We start from the raw sequence: 25,292 nt of genomic DNA, 5'->3' as shown, positions 1-25,292 counted from the left end.
TGGTGTAACAGAGCCTGTGAAAGTCTACATGACAGGAGATTTCAGGGGGGTTCATGGGACTGGGAGTGCCCCTGGATGCAGCCATCAAGAAAGGGACCCTGAAACCTACAAACACAAGCACCTAAATTCTGCCAACAAGGATAGGACATGCCTTGTCGGCATTGAAGAGGCCACATGAAAAGGAATATGGACACCTCTGGGAAGGAAGGGGAGGGAAGGAGAAAAGAAAGCAAAGAAGAACGGACCTCAGAACCTTGGCCTATAACCACAATGGATCCTGATGACAACCTGAATGAGCTTAGAGTGGATTCCTCCCATAGCCTCCAGACAGAGGCAGCTCAGCCCAGCTCATGCCTTGACTTTGGCCTTGTGAGAACCTGAGCAGAGAACCCAAACTTACAGAACTGGGAAATACTAAATGTATGTGGTTTTAAGCTATTAATTCTGTGGTCACTTGTTAAGAAGCAATTAAAAAACTGAAACAGTGGCTTCGCAGCCAAGTTGGTCGGTTTGATAACAAATACTTAGCAAGCACTTACTAGGTGCCAGGTCCTATGTCAAGCACGGGGACAGCAACAGGCATGACAGATGGCCTCTGTCCTCTAGGAGGTGACATTCTGGATGGGGAGCTTCCATTTTTTTTTAAATTTATTTTTGAGACAGAGACAGAGCATGAGCAGGGGAGGGGCAGAGAGAGAAGACACAGAATCCGAAGCGGGCTCCAGGCTCTGAGCTGTCAGCACAGAGCCCAACGTGGGGCTCGAACCCACAGACCGTGAGATCATGACCTGAGCTGAAGTTGGACGCTTAACCGACTGAGCCACCCAGGCGCCCCAAGGGGAGCTTCCATTCTAATGTTAGGAGCAGCGAGCCCAGATTTGAGGCTGCTGTGGAGTGCCATGGACCTTTTTTCTATTTAAGGTACCTTTTATCTCTGGCTGATCTTATATCCTTGCAATAATAGACATTTTATTTCTGATCACGTGTGAAGGTCAGGGCATAGGAACTGGCCTGAATTGAAAGCTCACCCCTCTCGTAAATCTGAGTCTTGTAGCTGACTCTGTTCTCAGAGCAGTGTGGCTGGGGTGGCAATAACCGAGTATCTCTTGAACATACATTTTATTTCTCATTCCTCCCATGATTACGTAAATTAAGTGCGGCGGAAAGAGATTTTCAAACTGCACAGCAGTATTTAACGGGGAGGTCTAGAAACATGGTCTGAGAGAATCCTCCTCTCATTATTTTGGTCACTGGTCCTTTCTGAATAGAAAGCCAGTATATAAATATTGCTGCCCTGTTCCTCTTGAGATAATTGAAAAATGAAAATGGCTACGGCTGCAGAATAATAATCATCCCACTGCCGGGAGACCAGATGCATGGCTGGACACGTTGGTGTCTCGCCTGGAATGAAAAAGGGGTTGGCCGGGTGTGAGACACCTGAGGGCTCCTATGCTGAGCCCTGGCACCATCCCATTCACGACAACATGCCTCTGGGCGGGACGCAGGACTGGGGCCACTGAGCAGGGAAATCAGGATTCGTACGCACGGAGTGGAGGAAGGCATCTCAGGAGGTGGGTCGGTGCCAGCACACAGCTGGGAGAAGACAACGGATCAGCCCAATGTGACCCAGGAACTACTGGGCAAGTCAGGATACCAACAGCCACGGCGTCCTGTTGTGACATTTCCTCCTGCATTATGGGCTCTTCCCAGAGGCAGGCAAGTCACTGCTGCTGCGAAGGCCATGGGTTGTTTATTTATTTATTTAGGGACCGCCGAAGCCCGGCTAGCCTTCAGAGTTATTAGATGCTTTAGAGCTCTCTGCAGCTCAGGGAGGACCCTTCAAACTCATTTCAAAAGTTAATGGGAAAAAGCTAATGGATTCTGAAGGACGGCAGTAATGTATATAAGCATTTTCTCAGGGGGCTGGGGGGTGGGGAGTGGAATCATGAGAAAGTACCGGAAGAATAATACGTTACTTTCTGCCTCAAAGCCTGGTTTTGCAAAGGCCTCTTGCTGGAAAGACAGGTCCCTCCGGCTGCCCAGCCAGGCTGTCGAGTGATGTCAGTGGTTCTTACTTTTTCCCAGGAGGACAGGGAGGCACACAGACTGGCATGCATTGCAGGAGATGCAGAAGGGGAGGTGGCTGATCCCACCAAACCCAGAAAGGGTTTGGTCCATCCGTTCTTGGTCACCAAACAATTCAGACTTGGGGCTACTCCGTCTCTCCCCGCCAGATGCCATCTCTTCAAGCACAAGGCAGACAAATGGCTGCCAAGAGGCTTTCCAGCCTGGAGGCTATAACATGGGGCTGACTGTGGAATCTGGGGTTTTATCCATTTACACAGGAGTGGGATGCTTTTCATCTGCTGTAGTTAGCTAAGGGTCCTTAAACACTGTGCATGTCACTGTTCTGGTCAGAAACCTTCAAAAGCTCCTCAATTCCTATCAATACCTCCTGGTTTTTCCAAATGAATTTCTCACCAATAACCACAGAGGCCCATACTATGGTGGCCACTGTTCCTCAAGTGTACCTTATGCTTCCCTATCTCCATAAGGGTATCTCCTGTGCCATTCTTTAAATCAAGGTTTCTCTGAAACGAATATTTCTCTGACCACTCTCAATGGAGGGAAGCTCTTCCTTCTCTGAACTCAGAGGACACTCTCTGTCCACACGTCTCTATTCTACCTTGGAGTATCAAATAGGTTTAACAGAGAAATTTAACGCCTGAAGTTAGCCTTTTCCAGATATGCTTTGTACAACTCCAGACTTCTAGAAAACTACTATGCATGTTAAAGTAAAACAAAACAAAACAAGCCAAAAATGTTTTTGGTTATGTAATATGAGAAATGCCTGGTTAGACAGGTTTCTTTCTGAAGTATTTTTTCAAGTTGTCCTGCACAAATGTTCATTGCCAATGTCAGAAGCAGGATATGATATGTGGTATTTCTCAAGCTTACCTGGCCATCAAGGATGAAGCTCCTGCTTAAGAGAGATAGGGCTTCTTGTTAATGACAGGTAAATCTACTTGTGTGTAACTGAGGGTTTTCCCCATAGTTCTATCAGAGCTTACAGTCAATGAAGCAGAGAAACACATTACTCATATAAATGCAGTTTTAAAAGATCCTGTAAGGAAATCATAAGGAATGAGAATAGCCTTTTTGCAAAAGGAATACACCTTGGCAAACGAGTCTGTTTTTAGGAGTCTGTATTTTGAGCACAGAAGTTTCCTAAAGCAAGGAGTATCTCTGCTCCCCTTTCAGATTTTGCATCTTACAGAGCACAGGTAACACAAGTTGCACAAGAAATGTTCATGGAATAGATGAATACCCTTTTAGAGACCATCACCAAAGAAAATCCTTCTTAGCTTCTAGAAAGATGACCAGGATATCTGATCAACCGATAAAGAACAATACTTTCCCCTATTTTCCCCTCTGTAGAAAACCAAGCCATTTTGTTCTTGTTTCTTTCCCTCGATGGCTTGTGAACCACGTGGGCTCCTCAACCCCATCTGCTGTGGTCGGGATGCTGATGGAGAAGAACGAGGAGCAGAGCCACAAGCATGCAGGCTGGGGATGCTGCTGTCTTGGCCACAGAGCCACCCTTACCTGATAGCAGGTACCCAGCTCTCTCCCATTGGCTGAGAAAGACAACACGCCCATCGCCAGATCCACGAGGCAGCCGATCTCCAGGTCCACGTTGCTCCGGCTTGATCTTTGCGAAGTGGCCACAATATCCCCGCCCCAGACCATGTAGCAGTTGCTGCGTTTCACGCTGGAAACCAGAGAGAGAGGAAAAAGCACAGAATCTGGACTGGGGCAGTGTGCAATCAAGGCTCAGGAACGAAATGCCCCAGAAACCTTCCAAAGAAGCTTTCCAGTCAGCACTTTTTTTTTCTTAAACACATTCATCCAGCTTCATCCTAATTTTCTCAGACATGACCACTCAATTTAAGGATGTGGCAATCTATCAGAATACTTTGGTCCAGAGAGCACGGTGTTTTGGTAACTGTCTCCCGGCTCAACGTCAATTCACCTTTCTGAAATGGATCATGGGGATGGTAGTATTCCCAACTCAGAGATGGGAGATGGGGGCACAGGGAAGGTGACCACCATGGAAAGATTTATACAGGGATTTGGTATAAGAGGCACAAACAAAACTCTGCAGTGTCAGTGAAAAAGGCTGTAACACACTTGAAAACTCAGGCCCGCATTCCTTAGGATGGCAGACCCAGGCTTGCTTGCAAACTAGGTCACAAGTGGTCTGATGCCCAACTACGTCCTTGACCTACACAACCTGGCCCTACCCTGGAGTTCTGCTCCCTGAACTCTTCACCAACTACCAGCTTGGGTGCCTTTCTTAGCTGGCTGTCTACCTACCCCTACAGTGTAGACTCCATCACAGGCATTTATATTCAAAAGCCAATAGTAATAACCAAAGAAAGGCACTAAGGCTCCAAAGCCTGATTCCTTAATTAAAAGATTTCAAATCCTGGGTAGGCTTTGGAGAAATTAGTGGCAGAGGTGATTCTCAGAGCCCGTCAACGTGGCTGTGGGCAAGAGACAGATGATTTGGTCTCCTTCTACTAAGCCCAGCCCTGATGTACAATGCCTAAGGAATCAGTTGTTTGAAGTACTATAAAGTGCTTTTTCTCAGGCTAAACCAGAGCATGACTCTCTACCTGTTGCTTTAATGCAGTCCCTTTAAACACCTAAGGTCAACCTGATTTGACCCTGGAAAGTTAAAGCTTTGATTAGAATTCTCCAAGGTTCTTTCCAGCTCTAGAAGTATATAATTTCCTCCCCCGAGACCAGAAATCCCCTTTGTCAACATACGCTCACCTCCTCTCCTACTCCCTCTCCTTTGGGGGACCAGTGGGGCCAGTTTCTCAGTGTGAATGCCCCTCAGGCAGAGCCAGTACAAACTGCCCCTTCCAACGAGTGACAGTCACGGCGAGATTTCCATACAGGTTAAACTTCAGCCATGCTATTACTGCCGTTCAGTGATTAGAGTCCCAAGTACATTGATGCCTACTGCAGAAGTCCATTGCTAACGTACTGAAGCGGTGGGAATGTGAAGTGACATGCTTCGGTCATACTTTAAAGGGGCCAAATTTGAAATTCCTCAAAACATCGGACATTGTTCCTGTATTTACTTCTTATTGTGCAGGACAAAAAACTAAGAATTACTGAGCACCAACTATCTACTGGGTCTTGCTCCAGATGCTAACGAGTCACTTTTCAAAATAAATGTTGTCACTGAGGCTCAGATAAGTGAAGTCATCTGTGTGGTGTGGCACCATCAGCAAACTCGAGTAATAAACCCAGTTGGGATGGACACGTCAGCTTTTTGTTCTTCTGGCTCAAGAACAAAGTCTTCTGACTTCAGTCAACTGCTTTCAAATGCTTTCCTTACCAACCCAACAAGATGTTGGATGCTGTTTGTAGCATCTATTCTGGGTCTTGTAATGTATAAAAGACATCTGGTAATAGTAGTAATGTAATGTGTTTATTCAGTCCCTGGGTCAAGACATTGTTTTAGGCATTTTTCCAGGTATTTCCTCATTTAATCCTCCTATCACTCCATGAGACTGAAACTATTATCCTCATTTTATAGGTGAGGAAGTTGAGGCCCTGGAAGGCTAAATGGTCCAGGACGTCCTGGAACTCCGTTTAAAACCCAGGCAGTTTGCTTCCAGAGTCTGTGCTCTTAACCACCTACCCACAATGGTCCTGCACGATACAGTGATTATAAGTGACCTTTCTGGTCACCAGTGTTTGATGACCCGGTAGCATCTAAAGAACACTGCCTGCAAAATGTTCCTGACTTGGTAAGGAAAAAGGTCAGCTTGCAAAACAACCTATTATATCTCTAAACATGTCTGTTTGGCAAAGACTCTATTAAGTCTCACTTGGGTGGACGTAAGGCATGGTCTCCTGGGTCACCTCTGGGGCACTGCTGGCTGGAGATTCTTTCTCTGGTGGCAATCAACCCTCATCCCTCCTCTCCCCCATCAATGGACCAGGGGAAGGCCTGAGTGTACCTAAAACCTGCTTTCCCAAAAGATCTCTACGTAATTGTTCGTGAACTTGCTGTATCTCTTTTATGTTCTTTATGCTTTCAGACACTTCACATTCTTAGGATGAGGAGTTCTGAGTCTGTCAGTTGCTATGTGATGTGGTGCATCTTTGTATTTCTTCTGAATTGACTTCTTTCAAGTACCCAGGGGTTTTTCTGTCTTGTTCTGATGTTGCTGAAATTGGGGCTTGCCCAGAATGCACAGAAGAGAAGTGTTTGAGAGGGGGCACAGACTCCCAGCTGTCCATTTGTATCTCCTACCCCTGGGTCATTTTTTTTTTTAAGTTTATTCATTTATTTTGAGAGAATGAGAGAAAGCAAACAGGCGAGCATGTGCGAGTGAGGGAAGGGCAGAGAGAGAGAGAGAAGAGAGAGGGGAGGGAGAGAATCCCAAGCAGGCTTTGCACTGCCAGTGCAGATCCCAACACGGCGCTTGAACTCACCAACTGTGAAATCGTGACCCGAGCCAGAATCAAGAGTCAGACGCTTAACCGACTGAGCCATGCAGGTGCCTCCATGGGTCATGTTTGATACCGTGATGGAATTATCCTCCATTTTCACTAACACACTTCTGCCATAGTACTGCCTATTTAGTGAAGGCTTTTAAGCCTGTGCTTCACTTTTCCTTTTTCATAGATACTGGGATGTTTCTTTCTTTTGGGGTGTTGGGTGGAAGGGAAAAGAAGACAGCTGCAGGGAGAGAGTGAGGAGCCTGGTGGCTGACCCTGCCCGCTTGGGAGCCCCCTTACCTTTCGTGGACCCGGCCTCTTTCATCCCCTAGAGTAACAGTCACCGTGCAGTTTTTACTCAGGTCAAACTTCTCGCTGTACAAGTGATAGTCCGGAGTCACCCATCCGACCCAGACGCAGGAGGGGTCCTGTCCAGCGAAGACGCGGATTGCATAGTAGCACTGCTGGGGAGAGACCACAGAGGGGAGTGAGTGGCCCCTGGTGGGGGGCCAGACATGACAGAACAAATGCAGGAGCCCACGTGGCCCTCTTTCCTTAAAAGGCACACACCGCTCTAGAGCTGGACTGCCCTACACTCCAGACTTAGGACAGGCTGACTGGAGAATCTGCCTTCCCTATTTTTCCCTTTGCATGGAGACAATCGAGCATTTAACCTACCACTTTCTGCCCAGAAGCTGCTGCTGCTGAAATCAGGGGCAGCCGCTCAGAATGGCCAGCACAGAACCCTCACCCTCTCCTGGGCGCTGCCCTTGCCCTCAGGAGACAATAGTTGACAACTTCTGCTACCCTTTCCACTTCCACAGGGACGTCCAAAGTATTTTTTGTGGTTGTTTTGAACGTCTTAAAAAAGATGCTGTAAAAGCAGCAGCTCACATGGTGGCCCAAGGCACCCTGTGTGGCCATCAGGCTCAACGACAGGCAGTATTGAGAATTACAGCAGTTACTGGCTGGCATCGCTATCTGTAACACTACGCTATGACACTAGCTAAACCACGAGGTAAGTGACTGCTTCATCACGTGCCTTGTGAAATTGAGCACATTTATTCTTAATGAAGTTACTTTTATTTGGAGCCTGTTGTTTTTTGTTTTTGTTTTTTTTTTTTTTTTTTTTTTTTTGATTAGGAGACAAAAGGGTCAGCCTGTCAAATGGTGGCTTGAATCTCACCGCCAGCAGCTATTAACTGTGTGCCTTGGGCAAGCCATTTGTCCTCTATGTGTTTCAGAGTGCATAATATGGTCCCTCTTGTGGGGATGCCGTGGGAATTAAGCGGGAAGGTGATTCAATGCACACAGCGTAGTACCCTGCACTTCCTGTAACTTCCTGATGATAGTTAACCTACAAGCTTGTGGTTGCAGGATAAGTTTATAGAAGGGATGCCATGGGGGTGCCTGGGTGGCTTAGTCGGCTAAGCATCCGACTTTGGCTCAGGTCATGATCTCACAGTTTGTGAGTTTGAGCCCCATGTTGGGATCTGTGCTGACAGCTCAGAGCTTGGAGCCTGCTTCACGTTCTGTGTCTCCCTCTCTCTGCCTCTCCCCCACTCACATTCTTCTCTCTCTCCCCCCAAAATAAACAAACATTAAAAAAATTTTTTAGAAGAGGTGACATGCATTTCTCGCAAAGAAATGTTTTTTGTCAGGTGCTAAAGAAGGATGAGAGAAAGAAAGAAATTAGCAAGTGTTGCTTTCTGACTACTGTCTAGCTATATAGAAATGAGACCAACATCAGTTTCCATCATCTGGACCATTCCCTGCTCATACTTCTCACTTGATTGCTTTCAACATTATTGCTGGCACTACTCAGAGACATGGGAGAGTTGATTCACAGAAGTTTACACACAAGAGCAAAAAGAGGATTAAATTAAGGACCGCCCCCCCCATGTTCATTTGAATCAGAAAGGCAGTACTGGTCCCTGGTGGCAACTGGGCACAAGTACACCATGATGCCCAATTAGAGCTCCAGGTGGAGCTTCTCCTTTGTACTAAACAACTGTCTTTCTTTTCCCCATTTGAGAAATGTTGGAGTTGTGTTCTGGAAGCATCAAGATGGATATTAAAAGGCACAGTAATTGGCAATTAAGGAGGATCTCTAGACAGATCTTTGCTGTAAGGGGCATATTCCCAGGCACAACAAAGAATCGAATCATGAAAACCATAATTGAGCACATTTACTTACTGTTGTTGTATGAGAGAGTATTTCTTGCATCTGTTTCCTGGGGTGGGGGCAGGGGGAGGAGATAATCCATGTTTTAGTTATTCCGCTGTACAGAGAATTCCACAATTCGGACAGGCAGTTAATCTACCTTTAATGATGAAGGCAAGGTTAGAAAACTATTTTGTATACATGAGTGATCCCAACTGGTCTTGGGACTTGTGCATTTGTAATCTGCTACCACAAGCCAGGACTGTGACTTGTTACTCTTGTCTCTCAGCCCAGATGGTAAGTGAGAGCTAGGGAGCGGTTGAAGAGAATGAAATAACATAGGCAGGGACACCTCTCAATACCTTGTCCTGTTCTTTCAAGCAGCTGTACTTGTTTAAAGCTGGGTAGATACTGAAACCCTAGAGGCAACCCAGACAAGACAGCTCTAGACAGGCAGACATACATCGATGATTAGAAACAGACATTAAAGGAAAGAAATACAGCAAGGAACATATATATTCCTTATCAGGAGGGAAGAAGTCTTAGTACTCCTAAGTCACATAGCTGCTGGGCTGGACACTGGCCACAGTTATACAAAGACGGTAGTATTTGCCTTGAGAAGCTTTTAATTTCACAAAGGCAACAATTGCACCCTCTTATGTACCTTCTATTCCAAAAACATAGGATTTGTAGGCTGCAAGGAGGCTAAGGACCCAGAGGGCTCAGCAAGAGTGCAAACTTTTCCCCTAGATGTGACCCTGTTTAGCTTGACTGGTCCTCTAATTATGCACTGCACAAACACACACATGCATATGTATACACACGTGTGTACACACACATTCTTGTGACTTTACCTGACTGAAAGTGGACAGAACCTTACCCACGAGTTCCATTTGTACCCGGGTGAGATGGGGGACACCTGAGAGGCTCAGCTGGTTAAGTGGCCAACTCTTGATCTCAGCTCAGGTTATGATTCCATGGCTGTGAGATCGAGCCTCACATTGGGCTCCACACTGACCATGGAGCCTGCTTGGAATTCTTTCTCCCTCTCTCTTTGCTCTCTCTCCTGCCCCTGCTCTCTCTCTCACTCTCTCGCAAAAATAAATAAGTAAACATTAAAAAAAAAAAAAAAGAGGGCGCCTGGGTGGCTCAGTCGGTTAAGTACCCAATTTTGGCTCAGGTCGTGATCTCATGATTCGTGAGTTTGAGTCCCGTATAGGGCTCTGTGCTGACAGCTCAGAGCCTGGAGCCTGCTTCGGATTCTGTGTCTCCCTCTCTCTCTGCCCCTCCCCTGTTCATGCCCTGTCTCTGTCTCCTTCAAAAATAAACATTAAAAAAAAAAAAAAGAAAGGGAAGAAACAGAAAAATGGAAAGCCAACTTTACAGCACACACGATGAGCACCTCTGAGAGTGGGAGGCCTCGCCCTCACCTTTTCTGGAATGCGTCACTGTCCAAGCAGGGGCTGTGGCTGAAGGAGGAGTGGCATTCGACAGGCATGCTCAGGCGTAGGTAGATCATGTTGGCATTGCTATTCTGTGTGCCGAATGTCTTGTGGGTCACCTTGAGGCATGGAGGGCTGTCCATAGTGCCATCTATCCTCACAACCTGGAAACACCATGGGTCCTTACCTGACACACCTGATGGCCTGACCGTGACCTTGTCCCTCCTTCCTTCATTGATATTTCATATGTCATGGCTTTCTGTGAACTATAAAAGTTGTCACCAGTGATAACCAAACCTTATTCTCACTGTTCCTTGGATCCTGCTCCATACAAAATAACAGATCTGCCTCTGGCTAGAGAAATTAAAGATTTAAAAACACGCTCATTGGGTTTTCTGCAAGATCAAGGGTGGCGAACAGGTATAACAGAGGTGGTGGTATCTGAATGATGCAGCATGGCATCTGCTGGGGATGACCTTTCAGGTCAGGGGGTAAGTAGCTCAAGAAGAAGATGCTTCCAAAGATTTCCTTTGTCAGTGGGCAAGTGGCTATTTAAGGAAAAAGTAGAAAGCCCAAAGCTTGACAAGACACATCACAGCTCCCTTGGAGGGATTGTCTCCCACCCTGTGCATTTCTCAGCCCTGCCCCAATCACAGCCTAAGGGTTGAAGTGCCTGTAAATACTGGGGATGGCTGAGTCAGTTAAGCGTCTGACTTCAGCCTAGGTCATGATCTTGCAATTTCTGAGTTTGAGCCCCACATCGGGCTCTGTGCTGACAGCTTGGAGCCTGGAGCCTGCTTCAGATTCTGTGTCTCCCTCTCCCTCTCCCTCTGCTCTTTCCCTGCTTATGCTCTGTCTCTCAAAAATAAATAAATGTTAAAAACATTTTTTTAAGTGACAATAATAATAAAAAAAAATACTGGGGAAATTCCCAGTGCTGGGGCACAGCATCTCAAGGGGTGGGGTTGGAGGAGGAATGATCAAAACTGGGTTTTTAAAAATGTGTGCTACGGGAGGGTGCAGAGGAAATAAACTAAGGAATAATAAAAATAACAATAACAACAACAATAATAATAATAATAAATAATAATAATATTTTTCTTATGGTCTAAGCATTCTAGAGAATAGTTCCTATCCTGGGGTGAGTGTGCTTACACATTTTCGTGTGGTTTGTAGATGGTTCTAATAGAGTCTCTAGACTCCATCCGTTTGTCAAACAGGTTCATTAGTTCCAAAAGTTTATGAGCCAGCTTTCTAAGGTGCTGATCATCGGTAAGAATCAGAGAAATCAAAGTCTCTGCTATTTAAGACTATGGGGACAAGTAGAGGACTAAGTGTTGGTGCCTGTTGGGTTTGCACTGGAAGGTCAGTTAGGGGAACTTACCGCCAGGTGGAAGCAAGCCACTGCATCTTGCCTCAATGGAGCTCATCTATCTGACTTTGCATCAGCCCCCTCACCCATCTCCTCACCCCCCATGAAAAAACCACTGTGGGCACAGGCAAACGGAGCCACGTAGATGTTCAACCAGCACCTTCATCAGGCTCCTTACAACCTCTGGCTCTTCCCTACTCCCTCCTACAAGATGGGGGCATCGTAATCAACTACTACATGTCGGTCTGAAATGCTGGAAGCAGTTCTGCAGAAACTATCCGGGTCTAAAAGACATTACATTAGGAGCAAGAATTCTGTCTAGGACATATCATCTCGAGTATCAGTAACAAACGCTCTCAGGAAAACAACAATTAAGGTCTTTGGATACTGTATGGGTATTGCCACAGCAATGCAGGAACATCTGGAGGATACACAGTAGCCCAAAGGCTTGGGGACTGATCTGCAAGGATGGATGTGCGAGGTGGGCGCCATTTGTAAGGTGCCACTGAGCTGCCCCGGTGAAGGTGGCCACGATCACAGCCCCGAGCGCCAGCCGAGGAGGTGGCTGGGAGGCCGCCAGGGCATGGCCTTAGGTAAGCAGCCGCCTGTTGACACAAGCATTAGCAGGAGCTTAGGGCCTTGGCCCACCTGCCCTGCCGGGGCCAGCCACAATGTGTAACATTACCTCTATGTGCGGATGATCCTTTGGCACATTGACAAATGTCGGGAGGCGCTTGCTGAACCACATCGCCACGTCTCGGTTCATGTTGACAGCAAAAGGCTCAAAGCCCTCTTGGAGGCCGCACATGGTATAAAACTTGAAGGTACTGGCATCCATCCCAAGATTCATGCGGCCGATCTGAGACAGTCCCAGAGAGCAGATGGGCACGAAGCCTGCAGAATGGTGGGGGAGAGCCTGCTTCAGCCCATGGGACCAGCCCGGAAGCTGTGAGGGAGTCAGACCCTGGCTTCTTCAACAGCTTTGAGTCCCAGTAGGAAACAAGAGACACCATCCTTGGTCTTTCTTCCTGGCACACAGACTCCAACAACAGGAGGTCACACGGAGTCTGTGGCTGCTGCTAGTGTATGGGGAAGATACCTGAATTTGGTTCAAAATTATTTGGGTGGGGGGAACCATCATTCAGCCTAAATTATTCTTTTTTTTTTTAAACTTTTTTAAAATATTTATTATTTGAGAGAAAGAGAGACAGAGTCAGAGAGCAAGCAGAGGAGGGGCAGAAAGAGAGGGAAACAGAATTGGAAGCAGGCTCCAGGCTCTGAGCTTCTAGCAAAGAGCCAGACACAGGGCTGGAACCCACAGACCGCGAAATCATGACCTGAGCTGAAGTCGGCCGCTTAAGCGACTGAGCCACACAGCCCCCCCCGGCCTAGATTATTCTTAAGGTGTTAATAAATATCAGCTGGAAAAGTAAAACCAGTAAGAGGATAAGTAAAATTCTTTACCTATGCTTTAGTTAAAAGTGAGATTAGGCCATGGGAAATTTTAAACACTGCCCCAAACGAAACAACACCAGAAGCCTCAAGAAGGACTTAATACCCAGGGGTGCCTGGGTGGCTCTGTTGGTCGAGCGTCGGACTTGGGCTCAGGTCATAAGCTCACAGTTCATGGGTTCGAGCCCTGCATTGGGCTCTGCTCAGAGCCTAGAGCCTGCTTCAGATGCTGTGTCTCCCTCTCTCTCTGCCCCTCCCTGCTCATATGCTGTCTCTCTCTTTCTCTCAGAAAAATAAAAACATTAAAAAAAATTTTTTTTTAAAGGACTTGGTGCAAATAGCCTAACGTCTCAGTGCCTTCCAGTGAAATGAGGAGTCTAACAGTTCTTCCCGTTTTGAGTCTGAGAAGTTTTACATGCTAACAAGGACTCTGTTGGTTTACAAAATACCATTTACAAACTGCCATACCCCCAGCCTGCTGTTGTGGACCCCACCCGAGCAGGAGGTGACACTTCCAGCAGGAGCCATGGGAAGTTCCTTCCTCCCCTCCTATGGCTACGGTCTCTTTCCAAGCTCACTCCTGCATCCCATCATGTTAAAAAACTGCCATGCAGAATATTCCAAAGCAGAGGTTCAAACTGTTTGCTGTTCTTGTTTGTGGGCTATTTATAAATCATAATTGTGGACCAACAAATCAGCAGGGCTGGGAAAGCACTAATTATCCCTAGAGCACTCGGCAAGGGAGGAAGGGCTCTGAGGCCGGTGGCTAACACAGGGACTGGAGCCCCCACAAAGAAAACTGATGTCACTCCTAAGACAGGAGTGTTTATTTCAGGGGAAATTTAAAGGCCAACTTTGGGAGAATTTACATTCCACAATAAGAGGTTTTGTCCATAGACATCAAGGACAAAATTCACTCCTAGAGTCCATGCTTATGTATCATTACCTAAGGCACAAAGTGTGTATGTAGACGAGCCACATACGTGAAAAGTGAATCCTGCACAAGCTAAGAAACTACGAACTCATTTAGGACACTATTTGATACCATTTAATATCGTTTCAAATAAAAGAGCTTTAACACAATGCTAGCAGAGTAAGGGTGATGTTTATACAGAGAGCCTCTGCTCCAACACACAAAGGACTGAGAATACACCAGTGGCCTGGCCCCTAGGAAGGTAGATGGGCAGGTCAGATAAGCACCCACTCATGCAACCTCCAGAACAGGTTCTATGCTTCTGGCATTTTTGCGACAGGAAACCATCTCCTTTCTGCAGACGGGATGTTTATAATTAAGGAACCCTCGGAAATCTGATTCCAGTGTGGAATGAGCATTGCTTATTAGCAACATTTCCTGGGTCCCCACTGAGACAGAGGGCTCTGGTTTGCACTATGAGAAGATGTAAAGGAAGGAAACTATCCTGATCCCAAGGTGTGTATACAAACAGGACAAAACTGGACTAGAGAGCAGTGAATGTTCTGCTGTAAAACACCGCTGCTCCCATGACCGCACTTTGGTTTCTGCTAAAGCGGGTAACGTAACCCAGAAAACCATCACTATAGCGGTCTTGGAGCCATGATCATGAAGCAGCACAGCCCTGAGGCAAGCAGAGAAAGGGCATCTCAAGAAAACCTGTCTTCTCTATTGACTTGAGTGGTGGAACGTACGAGCAGTAGTCACACAAGCCTGAGTGGGAAGAAGCGGGGCTGAGTACTTCGGAATAACTCAAGCCACAGGAGTAACTTCCTAGTCACAGACCCACTGGCAATGGGAGATACATGCAGAAGGAAAACAGGTAATGTTTGCATGAGGCCTTTTTTTCTGTGGGGCTTGGGCTTCTCCCCATTCCTAAGCTACCAGCAAAGCAGACAGCACTTTACTGAGGACAGAACTGGAGACTTGAGAAGCTAATGGACATGACCAAGGTCATGAGAAGGGCAAGTGACAAAACGGGACAAGATCCCACACACTCTGACTCATAGGTCAGCTGCCAGTCAGTGTGCAAGATAAGGGGGGGAATGTTCCAAGGGATGAGTGCCCCAGCTTTAAATAGCAGCCATATCCCAGGGCAGAGTCCCATCCCTCCAGGGCAACAGCCCTCTACACAGGGGACAGCTGAACAGAGCACGAGAGAAGGCATGGCCACAGTGGTCATGGATGTGACAGCAGTGGGGGAAAGACTGTTGGGCACCTTCATGGGACCAAGTGGGCATAGCCACGACAGCTCTGCAAAACAGCAGAAAAGAAGCTAAGTCCAAGGTTTGGGTCAGAAAACAGAAAACCGAGAAAGGACCAAGAGCAAAGATAAATCCTCATAAGGTGCCAGCACTTTCTCCGGGGGAAGAATACTTGATATATTCAGCTGATAACTGAACCCAGGGAATCAGTTCCCTCCACCTGGCTGAGAGGCTCTAGTTGATGATCTTTCCATTCCTGAAAAGTCCTTTTCATGAGGCATTACAATGTCATGTAACTTTCTAATTCTACCTGGTAGATAAGGGGGGGACGATGACAAACCACAACAGCTAATGTTTATCAAATACTTTCTAGGTGTTGGGCACTGGGCTTAGCGCTCTGCTGATTCGGCTCACTGTTATGCCCATTTTGCAGAACAGGAAACCGAGGCTTAGCAAACTGGGTAACTTGCTCGAGGTCTGTCACCTGGTAAGCATGCAGAGCCAGCATGTGAAAAAAGCTGCCAGAGAAGCGGTCCAGAGCAAGTAATTGGGACTGAGGCCAGGATGCCTGGCTTTCTAATTCTTATCTATAGTAACTTGCTTTGTGACTTTTTCTTTACTTTTCCTAAGTGTTAAGTAGTTGAGCAGTTTGCCTCTAGATAAAGCAACTGCAGACCCACAACCACCAACCACTGTAGGCTCCTTACACAAAAAGGGCTACCTCTGAAGAGGCCACATGGCTTCCTGGAGTAAATCTGGATAACAAGTTCCATTTGGTAAGGCCACATGGCGTTCGAGTGAGCAATGACTCTCACAAACAAGGGTTTGTGCTTTGCACACAACTCGGTTAACCCCTAGCTTCAAATGAGACTGGAGAAGTAAGTGGACAGAAAAATAAAGGGGAAAAGAAATGCCCCTCCACATATGCAGCATCATAGATGCAATGTGGTAACGTTTTTGAAAAGGTCGGAGGAGAAGACTTGCACATGGCCTTATCTTGAACCAGGATATGCATGGAGTTCTTGTTCCAGGAGAGGAATGCCAGAACACAGACATTTACATCCTGCCGAGGACTCCAGGTTCCAGTAAGTTTTGTATCACGAGGCCTCCTGACTACTTCTGTGATTAAAAAGAGGGAGAGCCAGGGGGGCATGTTTCAATTATTCAGGACCTTGGAAAGAAACTGGTTCCCTAGAAAATCTAAACCATGGCCCCGGTGTCAATCCATTTTAAAGCTGTGGAAAGACACGAGAGCAGCTCACTAACAGTAAAGGAAAAACGAGATCGTGGAAAGAGCTGGTTAGGTGAGTGCCCAGGCCCCTCCTGGGTGTTTCTGAGAGTCTCACCACAGTAGCCTGTGTTTTACCCATTCGTTTTCATTTCTTGCTAAGCCTCCTGAAGATGGAGTCCAAGGACAGCTCGGAGGTAGTCACGAGACTTGCAGCAAATGCTGCACGTTCCCTGCTCCAACCACTTTCAGAACCATAGCACCCATCTGGAGAGAGAATGGCAGGGGCCCCTTGGCACCAATGTGGCTTGCATGTGGATGGCAGTGACGCCTCCCGCAGGTAGGTTTCATCAGCCACCTACGGAAAGAGCTGCCAGCAGAGCTGGGGGATCTGTTAAATCCTGATGGGCCAATGGCAGGAACAGCCTGGGAGGCTGTCCCTGCAGACACCGAAGCTCTAATGGAGCAGTTTGTCCCTCAGGGGAGTGCCTGGCAGAGAGGCAGCACAGGGGACCGGCAGTAAAGCCTCATTCAGATGCCACATTCTGAGGTCTAACAGGACGTTCAGAATTGTATTTTCTTCTCCTCTAAATGGAATAAAAGAGAAGACTGATCGCAAAGGTTTCACCAGGGAAGCTTCTGAGTTTTCAGATGCTATTAGGTGACAATGCTGAAAGCTGTAATGGTCCAAGGCAGGGATCAAAGTGGGGAACAATGATGAGGACAATTCTAATGAGGCAGATAAGAGTATATCAACTCTTAGAATGCAGAAGAGGACAGAGGTAACAGTTTATAAATAAGCCAGAGGAAAACAGCCATGAATTAGAATGCTTGTCCCTACTCTTTCGCCAAAGGATGGGAAACTTCCCACCAGCACAACTCTCACTTTGGGAAAGGCCTGAATCAAGGCTGGGATGCTGGTGACCAGAATAGAAGCACATAGGGGATTTTGCTTTATGGAGGGATACCATGTACAAAATGCTTTGTTTTCAACAGATGCTTTTCCTAACAGCTCCAGGCAAGAATCGCTGCCTCTTTCCCCCTTATGCAGAGAGCAGAGAGATGCTATAAGGACTATTCTAGGCCTCTGGACTATTATTATCAAAGAATGGCAGGGCGACTTCCTTTCAACTGTCCTTCTTCAGACTCCTGAGCCATCACAGAAGTGAAAGAGCCTTCCAATTAACCTTGTCTCTGTGTTATTAAAGTGCAATACAATATTACAGCATAATATGTGAATATGTACAATTCTATTATAAAATAGCTCGCTAATAATAGACTTTGTTATTCTGAAGGTCAGATCATGTCCCTGTACACAAAGGGTCCAGGAGGCATTTTTTTCAATACAACACAGATGATCTCTAAAAGCAAAGTTACCCTCAAACATCCCTCTTCTTTACAGTATTCCTCTGCTGAAAGCCTCCAACAGCTCCCATGCCCCAGAGAGTGAAGTCCAAGGGTGCGTGGCCCAGATTAGACAGCACAAATTTCTTGAATGTAAATACCAAGTCTTGGTATTTGAGACTGTCCTCTGTACCTTCTCTATCTTTCCAGTTTCGTCTTTTATAAATTCCATACACAAATCTTCCAAACTTTCCCACCCTTTCCTGAAGTTTCCTGATCCCACACTATTACTCACACTACTCATACACTATTATTATTACTGCAGTTATATTCCCAGAGGGGAACACCCTGGCTCCTTTGAGGTGGGCATCTGTTATATTCTTTATTTAACATCCAGTTTTAATGCATTTATGGAATTGCCATCTGTATTAGATATCGTTTGCCATTTCTAACCTACTGCCTTGAATTATTATCTTTTCAGAGTTATGTGTTATTTATTGTTACAACTAGAAAATGAGCCCCTTAACACTGCTATGGCTTGCATTTTTATATATTTTGGACAACTGCTTTTCATGCTTTCATTTGTATGCAAACCACTGGGGTCTGTTGCCACCAGTTTCTGGTCCACTAGGCCTGGTCTGGGGCTTGAGATCCTGCATATCTAACAAGTAGGCCACACTTTGAGTGGCAAGGCTTTGAGCTTCACGTCTAACTGAACAACACACAAGATTCTTATCCCTTCCTTATGTGGAGCCAAAGCCTCATAGGTAAGTAAACTCCCCTAGTTCATACACAGTAGAGCCAGGACAAGTTTCCTCATCCTTGGACTCTGTCTACCTTAGCGAGCTACTTTCCTAGGGGATGAGTCTCAATCTCCTAGTTCTTCCTTTTCCTCCTGGCCTCAAGAAGAGAGCACTGCATGTAGTGGGTACCAGGCAGGTATCTGTTTTCTAAGAATCATGTCAGAAGGCGGATCTTCTACCCTGCCCTCAGGTCCACGTCCCCATTTCCTCTGCTTTGCCTCTGAACCAGCACAGAAACATTTCTTTCTGCTGGTGACCTCTTTCCCCAATGTCTCCAAAACCACGAATCTTTAAGGCCTTGATTTTAAACCTTTTTGGCAGGCATTAAAATGTGACCCCACCTGGCTTTAGTCATCCTGTCTTTCTAGGAAAATACACTCAATTGCAAGCTTTCTGTTTCCCTAAATACGTGGCTCTTAGAAAAATCTTTGAAGTTCTCTTAGAGTACAGTTATGTACAGAAAAGAGGTGTCCATAAAAAATCATGAAAGTGACTTATAGAAACTCTGTTAGTAGAGAATTGTTTAAAAAAAACTCTTAGTAGAGATTGTTAAAAACTCTGCAAGTAGAGAATATTTATTTATTATATATATACAGTGACACGTATTTCTGCTGCTCTCACCTATGTAGTTCTGTTCTTTTTAGCTTTCTTGGTGAAAAGGTTTCTTTTTGCATAGTGTTGGAAATTTAGAGCCAGCCGGAGCCCTCATCATTTAGAGAGAGGGAGATGAAGTTTAAGTCCACCCCAGATGTCCTAAGTGGAGAGCAGCAGAGACAGGAGGAGTCTCTGCTTAAGTCCACCTTCTCGACTACTCCGCCTCATCCCCATCTGTCATGAAGATGGCAGTGACACAGCGTCAAGCATAGGGATGTACGTACAGCGGGCACTAAGTCACTGCTGTAGAATTTTATATCCAGGAAGGATGTTGGAACTTCTTACCGTCTATTTGTCTGGTATAGATGAAGACAGCGAAGCCCAGAGACGTCAAGCCGAGACTCTCTGGGAGCCACAGCTTGTTAGGAGCAAGTCAGCTGACTCAGAGTCCAGTGCTCCTTCTCCTATATGCAGCCAACGTTTGCATATAACGTAGTGAAACAGACAGGAAGTAAGCGCCAATTGCTCCTTTATGTAGCTGGAAGCGCCGTTCTGACTGACGTCTATTCAGGGCCTTTAATAAGTGCAACTGTGCTTGGGTTTCAGAGCATGTTTGAATTTCAAAATAAATTATATTTCATTCAAGGGAACAGCTATGCCCAACTTTTGTGTTTCAATGGTTCTCATCAAAGCATCAAGTTCAATTACACAAACATGCAGACTGACATTTCAAATCAGAATGAAAGGACAATTCTTTAATTCACTGTGTTTTTTATTCTGCCAGGGACATGAATCCACACGCAATTAGCATTTCGTTTGTAACGCTGGGAAACTTTAACATGCCATGCTGCAGGACAGGGAATCACAGGAGAGCTTCTTAATTTATGTGGAAGTTCAGAACTGATATTTATACCAACTATTGCCATGCTCTTGACTCTTCAAAAATGACAGTAAATGGGTTAGTCTTCACCACCAGGGTTTTAAATATGTAAAGGATGGCCCACCCTAAATAAGGAGGCAGATGAGCTCACCCAGCTCTCCCTGGATTTTCCGTGAACTCATGGAGCTGGAACGGGGAGGGGGGTAGATGGTAGACTTACCATTCTCAATCTCATAATCAGCGAAGGCAAGTTCAGAGCCTTTGTTGGTAATCAGCAGCTCCCCATTCAGTGTGAAGATCATTGAAGCATCATCAAGGTTAATCATACATCCAACCACATCTCCTGGCTGCCACGTACGTCCAAAATACCCACTGCCTTGATGCCAACGCTGGCCCTAGGAAATAAGACTCCAGAGCTTAGAGAACTGGAGGTCCTAAAAGCCCCCATGCAGCTAAAGAAATGCCTCCATGAGCAATTTCTCCTAACTGGTAGTGGTACCTGGTCTCTACAAAGTACTCACCTCTCTACCAGGGACAACTCACGGGGAGGAATGATCTGTCTTACAAATAAATGAAACCGAGTTACATAGGCTCATCAGAAAAGGTAGCCAGAGTCTCCCAACACCCAATCAGCTATGACAGCAAACAGAACTCTCTCGAGGACAAAGTGGTAAGATTTCCTCACATACTAGCTGCGGTGTGTTCTGGGAACCTCCTTCAGAATGGAGGCAATGGGCTCAAGTTCAAGGGCAAGTATGGAAGTTACAGAAAGGAACTTGGGTGTATAGTCTTCCCCTATACCAGAGCAAAAAGCAAAGTGACGATCACTAGGTAATGATCACTCAATGACCTAAATTAGCCAGTGACGGTGGTGACTAACTTTGAAGCCAGAGATTTAGACACTCAGAACTTCCAATTGCTAAGGAAATGTTTGGAGAAGAAAAACTCTGGGGACATGTGGACACGACCCAGACTCACCCTGCTGCCTTCAAACACAAAGGCTTGATCATCGGCTCCCAGCTCAACGTCGGGCCGACAGCCCGGCCTGGCCCAGCCAACGCGCATGTCTCCTCCGGTCACCACCTCAAACTCAAAATACCACTTTCCAGATCTCACTGCGTAAGACCGCTCTACCCGGAAAAATCGAATTTTATCTATGCTGACTTTCTCCACAGCTGGGTCAGCTATTGTGAGAAGGAAAGGAGTAGAGGGAACAGGAAGTAAAGAGAGAACACAGGCCTTTAATAATTAGGTAGCATTCCTTACAGGAATTGCACAACAACAAAGACTGACAGACCTCCTGCTACCCAAAATGGCATTTTGTTCATAATACAATCATCACTATGATCATCATATACTAATCAGAAGACAAGGTACATTCACTGAGTGACTACTTTCTGGTAGATCCTTTAGAAACGATATCCAGCAACAATTCTATGAGGTCAGTTAATATGCTCTTCATTCCACAGATGAAAAACTGAGGCTTAGAAAGGTTTACTTGTTCAAAGTCACAGAGCCAATAAACGGAGGAAAGTAAGGATATGAACCCAGGTCTGTCTTACTCCAAACCCATCCTCTTCATTACTTATAATAGTGACCTAATTTGCCTCTAGTCCCTCAATGGGTTTGGGATCCCAATGACATGTTCATCAGTTGTGGCTGGTGATTTTAATGAGTTGTAGAAGTCAATTTAGAGATGAGATGACCTGGCCCAAAAGTAAGCTGAGAGTCACGTGTTTGGTAAATAAGAGAAATAAAGATTTCTCGGTTTTGTGACTAAATATCCCCAAAAGCTCAGCTATGCTGGAGGATCGCTTATTCCCTCTGGGACTGGGTCACAGAAGCGCTCACCATACAAACTCATCACACCGTTTAAACATGGTTCTTTCTCCTTCCTCCTCCCCTCTCTTGTTAAAATACACCATTCTGTTTAGTGCTCTTTGGTACCAATATCATTTCTAAGAGTACATGTTAGACTTGTTCAAAGTCAGCATTTTTGCAGAAGTAACATTTCAGTCGTCTGGGACCAGAATGAACAATCTCAACTCGTTACCTAGTTCTTGGTCTGACGGCTCAATGTTATAGCCATAACCAACAAATGTGCGAACAGCTTCACGAAGGCTGTCCCTATTGGACTTCTTCGTACGCTCATCCAGTAATGCGTATGGCACCAGCCGGGGATTTCTTTTGTTCTTCAAATCCTACATGAAGCCAGACAAAAGAGGTTCTGAGAAAATACATTTTGTCTTTACCAAGAGCTTGTCCACCTTACATGTTCTGAGCCACCATCCCGGCTTCCTCATATCTGTCCACCAGCCCTCCCCCCAGCACCTTGATATTTAGCAATATACTCATTTACTACTTCTCTTCAGGATTAAATGAATATAAATGGCAAGTTTCTGCTATTAAAAACACATTCTAATAATGCCAGGCTGTGAATAAAGTGAAGTATCCTGAAATTGGTTAAAAACCTCTACTCCCAAGGCAAGGCAGGTGGGGATTCACCTAGTTATTCCCCTGTGGAAGATCATGCCTTGATTCAAACCATTAGAGTCTCCTCACAACAGTCTCTTAACAGAGAAACAAGATAGATAAACACGTATGTTCACGGAGAAGCATCAGAAAAGGTGGCAGTGCCACAGTGGGTCCATGTCATTATAGAAGGCACACATTTGTATTGGAGACCTCCTCAGTTCCTTAGGGAGTACTAAGAACACAACGGCCAATGACTGCAGTGATAAGTCATCATCAACAAATATGCCTACCATGCTGTTTTGAGTCTCCCTTACCCCATTCTGCCATGGTTTCCATAGTTGTGGTCTTCTTGGCTTCCAGACATGCGCAGAGTTGGAGACTCAGGCATAAATAAACACGTGTACATACAACTACCCCTGACCTTCCCTGATGGTACCCTGGATACTTAAGGAAATGAAAGAACACTAAAGGAGAGATGGTTTGTCTCTAAACTCCATCTAATTCCTTGCCAGGCCCTGATTCTGGGGCTATCTCCTGTGCAAGCCAAGGACTCTGCCCATGAATTGTGGGCAGAGGCTAAAGTAAGGGGCACAGGCTTCTTGGCAGGCTGGTTTGCCCCTCTCCTGAGCTGGGCTCCCCTCCTTTTCACCTTCAGTGGTAGATGCCTGGGACTGACCCAGAAACACTTCTGAGCTGTAATGCTGAAGTGTGGAAAGCTTACCTTGGCCTTGGAGAGTGGCATAAAAGCTCAGCTCTCCACAATGCCAACAAAAAAGACAGGGAATGAGGCAAGATGCAGCCAGTGGGCACACACACAGGGAACATGATCGCAAGTGAGCCAGATTAACAAAGGAAAGGTAAGCCTATTCATTTCTACAAAATTGGAATTATGCCTGGAGTTAATGTCAGTGTGACCATTACAAATCTCATCCAGTCCCGTGATTCTATAAATAACAAATGCATTGAGGCATGACGGACAGAGTGCAAGGGCAACTTCCATCTTCCAATCTAATACCCACCAACGCAAAATGGCATTTTGATGGATGATCACATCTCCTAGTTTTTCCAGCAGGCTTACTTAGTACTTCTCACCTGTTGGATGCCATAGGTCCATCCTTGTTTTATTCTGTCTTTGGCCCAAACATTATGTGCATTTTCTGCAAGTTTATCCACCAAAATTTCTTGAGGAGGTAATAGCTTCACATCAGACAAATCCAAAGGGGCTGGCTTATAGCCATTGGACATCATATAGCTATAAGTAAACAAAACATATACTTCTATATATATACACGTGTGTATATTCCAGATCTTAGACCCATACCAGATTTTAGACCAGCAACACATGGTAAGAATGCCATGAAAATAAGGCTACAGTCTCAGGTTCTACCCTTTGGTAGAATGAATTGTCCAGCTCTATTGCAAGTCCTTAGATGAAGCCCCTAATCCACCACCCTTTTTGCCAATGCACGTCGCAGATGACACAAACTGCTGGGCAAAGTGGATCGTCAGTGCAAACCCAGCCTTATTTCTAAGAAAGCTACAAATGAGGGGCTACAAATGCCTGACAAATGAGGGGCACATTCAGTGTGCCGTGGTGTTACCGACAGCTCCTTCAACTCACTTCCAAAACAGAAAGGGTTACAACTAGATTGGCAAGGACAGGACCTTGAGCCAAATGGTTTCTTATAAATTAGTAGAGAATGATCATTCCATCTTAGAAAGCTAAACCTTTACTTTGGGAATTAAACAAAAAGTCAGGACATCACACAATGTGAGAGCTTGAGGTGACCTTCATGGTTTGCTCTTCGGTCCAGGAGCCACAGCCTCAACGGTCTGTAATTTGGTAGATAATGTGAAGATGGGAAAAAGTGGAGTATGAGGCCCGGTAGATGTGTGGCATGAATGGAGAGGACCAGGGTACATGGTGGAGTGACTCTCAAGGAGAACAGCTGATCATAGCCACGTAGGAATGGGAGTCTGGAGGCGCTGACGGCCCCAGGGACACCGAATGCCCAGATCAAAGCCAGAACCTGAATGTGATGACTTATAGACCAGGAACTCCCTCTACACAGGAACTGCTGAGCAGTGTGAGAGGCACGGTCTGCTACAGGCATTAAATACTGCCCCTCATCTACCTTCTTGGGATGCCCGATCTTGGGCAGAGTCAACATGTGCTGGCTGTTGAGCACTGACCCCAGCAGTGTGGTCGGCAGGCTCTGCACCTGGAGTTGCCTCTGAGAGTGAGGCTTGGCAGCTTAGGAGTTTCACAGGGAAGATGGGGAAGAGAAACATTTGATTAAAGCTGGCATTGCCTTGGCTCCTAAGTAACTGGGACACCTGTGTGTGAATGCACACGCACCCAAGGCTGGTGCACGTGAGGGTGAGCAAGCAGTTGAGCGTGAGAATGTGCCATGAGTGCATATCTGAATGTGTGAGAACATGTGACTCTCCAGGAATGTACGGGTGAGAGAGAGCATAGGACATAGATTTAGGGGCCGAATTAAATCTTGGCAGAGACAACCGTTTCCACAAAGGAATTATCAGGCTGGCCCAATACCAGAGGAGTGAGTCTTTTCTGTGGCTACCAACCATTTTTGAGCTCCTGTGCCAACTGCTATTCTTACAGACTGAAGGCTGTGTAACCTTCTGAGTGTCGCACCTCCTGCAGACTGAAGGCTGTGTAACCTTCTGAGTGTCGCACCTCCCGGCTTAGAAGTAACAATAGTAGCGTAGGTCCCAGGTGAAGGAGCAAAAAGCAGGGAAGCTTGGAAACACTCATATTTCAGCAGACTTCTGTCTGGGTTTACAGTACAGTCGACGTAACTGGGAGAACCGTGC

The 25,292-nt window shown here is 46.0% G+C and overlaps 1 protein-coding gene across 1 annotated transcript in view; it reads right to left on the bottom strand.

Annotated features, from left to right (window-relative positions):
• Positions 1–25,292, bottom strand: part of RYR3 (ryanodine receptor 3) — a 525,783-nt gene that overhangs the window by 182,182 nt on the left and 318,309 nt on the right. Inside the window, exons 24-32 of the mRNA XM_053224214.1 lie at positions 23,547–23,706; positions 22,033–22,180; positions 20,958–21,163; positions 20,200–20,374; positions 12,189–12,397; positions 10,120–10,295; positions 8,723–8,759; positions 6,826–6,989; positions 3,607–3,772 (exon numbers count right to left, since the gene is read on the bottom strand). Of these exons, the coding sequence (XP_053080189.1) occupies positions 3,607–3,772; positions 6,826–6,989; positions 8,723–8,759; positions 10,120–10,295; positions 12,189–12,397; positions 20,200–20,374; positions 20,958–21,163; positions 22,033–22,180; positions 23,547–23,706 (1,441 nt within the window). The remainder of the gene's footprint in view (positions 1–3,606; positions 3,773–6,825; positions 6,990–8,722; positions 8,760–10,119; positions 10,296–12,188; positions 12,398–20,199; positions 20,375–20,957; positions 21,164–22,032; positions 22,181–23,546; positions 23,707–25,292) is intronic.

Source organism: Acinonyx jubatus, chromosome B3 (assembly GCF_027475565.1).
Source record: "Acinonyx jubatus isolate Ajub_Pintada_27869175 chromosome B3, VMU_Ajub_asm_v1.0, whole genome shotgun sequence".
Classification (NCBI taxonomy): Eukaryota; Metazoa; Chordata; class Mammalia; order Carnivora; family Felidae; genus Acinonyx; species Acinonyx jubatus.
This window is presented reverse-complemented; position numbering and strand designations above follow the sequence as displayed.